This window comes from Notothenia coriiceps, unplaced genomic scaffold, assembly GCF_000735185.1.
Source record: "Notothenia coriiceps isolate Sejong01 unplaced genomic scaffold, NC01 NC01_scaffold00010828, whole genome shotgun sequence".
In the NCBI taxonomy this organism is placed as follows: Eukaryota; Metazoa; Chordata; class Actinopteri; order Perciformes; family Nototheniidae; genus Notothenia; species Notothenia coriiceps.
In genome coordinates, this window is record NW_011343529.1 from 1 (window position 1) to 4,143 (window position 4,143).

The 4,143-nt window shown below is 40.8% G+C and overlaps 1 protein-coding gene across 1 annotated transcript; it reads right to left on the minus strand.

Moving 5' to 3' along the window:
• Positions 1–664: 664 nt before the first annotated feature.
• Positions 665–3,691, minus strand: LOC104946237 (uncharacterized). The gene is made up of 2 exons (XM_010772016.1): positions 3,124–3,691; positions 665–2,548 (listed from the first exon to the last, which is right to left on the minus strand). Exons 1-2 carry the CDS (start codon positions 3,407–3,409, stop codon positions 2,046–2,048), a joined length of 789 nt encoding a protein of 262 aa, XP_010770318.1. The 5' UTR covers positions 3,410–3,691; the 3' UTR covers positions 665–2,045.
• Between the last annotated feature and the right edge of the window lie 452 nt (positions 3,692–4,143).

The window sequence follows — 4,143 nt, forward strand, 5'->3', positions numbered from 1 at the left end:
GTAGGAGAAAAAAAGGCACAGCACACCAACATCAAAACCTCATCCCAACTGTGAAGTATGGTGGAGGGAGCATCATGGTTTGGGGCTGCTTTGCTGCCTCAGGGCCTGGACAGATTGCCATCATCGACGGAAAAATGAATTCTCAAGTTTATCAAGACATTTTGCTGGAGAACTTAAGGCCATCTGTCCACCAATTGAAGCTCAACAGAAGATGGGTGATGCAACAGGACAACGACCCAAAGCACAGAAGTAAATCAACAACAGAATGGCTTCAACAGAAGAAAATACGCCTTCTGGAGTGGCCCAGTCAGAGTCCTGACCTCAACCCAATTGAGATGCTGTGGCATGACCTCAAGAGAGCGATTCACACCAGACATCCCAAGAATATTGCTGAACTGAAACAGTTTTGTAAAGAGGAATGGTCCAAAATTCCTCCTGACCATTGTGCAGGTCTGATATGCAACTATAGGAAACATTTGGTTGAGGTTATTGCTGCCAAAGGAGGGTCAACCAGTTATTAAATCCAAGGATTCACATACTTTTTCCACCCTGCACTGTGAATGTTTACATGGTGTGTTCAATAAAAACATAAAAACATATAATTGTTTGTGTGGTTTTAGCTTAAGCAGACTGTGTTAGTCTATTGTTGTGACTTTATGCACAATTCCAGGTAGTTCCAAAGGGTTCACATACTTTTTCTTGCAACTGTACATACACACATACTTTATGTACTGCTGCTGGCTGTCTTAATTATATCTGATAGTTAATTTATATTGTGTTTAAGCACATATTCTGAATCCGTAAAATAACTACGAAGTAATTATGTCAAATAAATATAGTGGAATAAAAAGTACAATATTGGCTTCCAAATTGTAGTGGAGTAAGAGCCTAAAATAAAATACTAAGGTAAAGTACAGGTGCCCAAATCGTACTCAAGTACAATACTTAAGCAAATGTACTGTGTTACTTTTCACCACAGCTAATGCCATTTACTCAAGTACACTTAAGTACACATTTGAGGTACTTGGAATCTACTTAAGTCTATTATATCTGTGCCATAATACTTATACTCCACTACCATTCAAAGGGAAATATTGTACTTTTATTTTGACTAAAGGATCTGAATACTTCCTCCACATCTGCTTTAGACCGCTTGAATCCAACAGTCATTGCATTTACTGAGGGTACTCAACAGGCAAACTGATAACAGTTCTTGCTGAAAAAAGGGTTGACCAGGCTGGATTTAGCTAACTATGGTTTCAGAAGGGGTCTGGACATTTATAACTAGAATAGCTGATTGAGCTGGAAATAGGTAGGAAAGCAATCCACATGTTTTAATCAGTTCATTTACATGTCTCCAAGAGCCCTCCAAAAATATGTGGTATATATTGTCTGCATTTGGGCACTGGGGTAAACAATCCTCCCTTGTCAAGCTCTGCCTCCTGTGAAAGGTGGTTTCCATCATGTTTGTCTTTGAGCATTCTTTTTCTCTCAATCCCAAAATAAAAGAGAAGTATACATTTGTGCAGTGATGCTAGTCCTTCATATGGCCCCTAAAGTGGCCAGCCAGAAAACATTTCCCGTAAATACAGGAAAGCCATTAATAGAGTGTGGTTAAAACCAGGCCAAATGCTAACCTGACTGGTTTCTGTCATTCTGTCTGTGGTTTACGCAAGTTCTGTTTGAGAGGGAATGATTGTGATCAGTGAGGGACTTCTTAAAGACATAGTAATTTTCTGAGAAGTGGTCTTCAGTTCTAGTTTGTTTCATTTTAATTAAGAAGAAATTAAGAAAACATATTTTTTAAAGTTTTGATAATTTTTTTTCTCTAAATATCTATAATATTAATAAACAATCGTCATATTTTTGGAACATGTTAGATGAATTGGCCAATATTATTATGATGAGACAGGTACTAATTACTTTTTCTTTTTGTAAGACAGATAAGTGGGGTGGGGCTTTATCTGAGACTTGGACCGAATGACTTAACACATCTAGGTAGGTCCAATGATGCTTGTGTGTGTGTATGCATGTGTAATGCATATTTACGCCCTCTCTGAGGACAGTGTGTGCAGTACGGTGGTGAGGATGGAGAGAAACCCCTTCAGAGCGCTGTCATCTCTTGGTTGCTGCTTCAGAGTCACTTTCACTTCCTCCTCTTCTCCATTTTCTCTGGCAGACTCTCTCAGCCCAGCAGATGTGGGGTCTCCTCCCTCTCTCACATGCTCCTCATTGCTGCCCTCCACCAAGTCTCCATCATCCGAGCCTGTCTTTACCAACCTCACCCTCTGATTTGCCTCTCCGGTGTACAGCAGCTCCCCGACTATGAGCGTGCTGTGTGGTGCGTAGCCACTGTGTGTGTGCTGGGTGTGTGTGAACAGGTAGACCCTCCAAGGGAGTGTGTGCGGCGGGGTGAAGGCCAGTGTCTGGATGTTGACCAGCTGCATTGCAGCCTGAAGGCTTTGAGGGGAGCAGTGTGCTATTGCAGGGCCTCGGATGTGTTCCACAAGACATGCACAATCCTGCTCCTCTTCTCGCTTCTCAGCATCTAGCCGCAACAGTCAGAGAAACTGATGTCAGACAGACAAATGAAAGTTGAAATATAAAGTGGCCAGCCAGAAAATAATTCCTGTAAAGACAAATATTTATTTCAAATCCTGAGTGCTGCTAGCAGGAAATCCATTACTAGAGTGTGGTTAAAACCAGGAAAAACCTACAGTGGATTGACAGATTGTTTTTGATATGTCTTTTTGTTAAAAAAAAAGTTCTATGTGCGCCTTTCATTGAGGTACACTTCCATAACCTTGTTTATGTTCATAATTATTTTTTATTTATAGCATGTTTAACAGTCATAGAGTCATGCCTCTGTATTGTCCACACAATTTATAATACATTGATGTGTGCATTCATTGTAAACTACAGAAAGCTAAAAGAGAATATTGATATGTTTTGTCAATGAATGTATAGACTTGAATAAAAAGACAATACAAAGAAAATACTTGTATGGCACTCTGTTTTCTCTCTAAATCTAGATCTATATGATATGCAGATATTTATTGTGAATTTGTTTGCTATTTGAGCAGTCAAAATAGAAACAGAGAAGCTTTCCTTCCGTCTCGTTACCTTGCTCAGTATGCAAATCCTGTCGCTGCAGCCACAGACGCTCAAACTCCTCCGGGCTGAGAACCGGAGTGAGGGACAAACTGAGCGGGGGGGCTACACTAGATGCCAGTCCCTCAGCCGAGGAGTCCGAACACCCACGGGCTCTGTCTGAGGCTGAACGGGAAAGATGGGAGGTCACAGGGAATGAAGGGAAGAAGGTCAAAGAAGAAAGGATAAGGATGCAGCTACAGGTGGACAGACGGAGCGTCTGTTTTTTTCTAAAAAACAGATTGGCCTTTATTGTCATTGAGCTAAGAACACAGTTACAGTCAGCCACTCTAATAGATGATCATCTTGGCTACAACAACAGTTTTGCTTGTGATAAAAAAGGTTGAGCAAAATGTGTTCCATACAGGTAGGTGCTTCATTTAGCCAAAAGGTTGAACTGTACATTTTTGGTTGTTTGGAGGAAAGCTTACTGTTACAAACATATATTCATTTTTTTAGCTAACTAATGCCACAGTTTATTTTTGTAAACATTGTAGGTGATTTGCTAAGGGCCGGGACATTTTCGACACATTTCTAAGCGGTTGACCAATTACAACAGAGCCGGCCAGCTAACCAATAAGAGCAGACTGGGCTCTGGTTTCAGAGAGAGGGAGAAATGAGGTGCTGCAGCACAGGCAGTATGAGAGAAATAAAGAGCTTTCTGAACATTAAAGCATGGAGACATGTCCCAGTAGAGAAACTACATACTGATATGAACCTGAACATTTGATAGACTTTTCTAGGCCTGTCTAACTCGGTTTTCCCTTGAAGTGTTAAAGGGGGTTTACAGCAGGAGATGTGACTCCTGCTTTCTTACAGTGCAGATGCTTTTCTGCTTGCTCTTGCCTCTGCTTACTTTTCTATGCTGATTTTCCTATTTTTCTTTTCTGAAAACTTCGAGCAGCGGCTCCTGGACATTAACTTATCACCAGGACAGTTATTCTTCGTAAATAGACGGAGGGTTTCAGCCATATTTCAATATTTTTACGACAA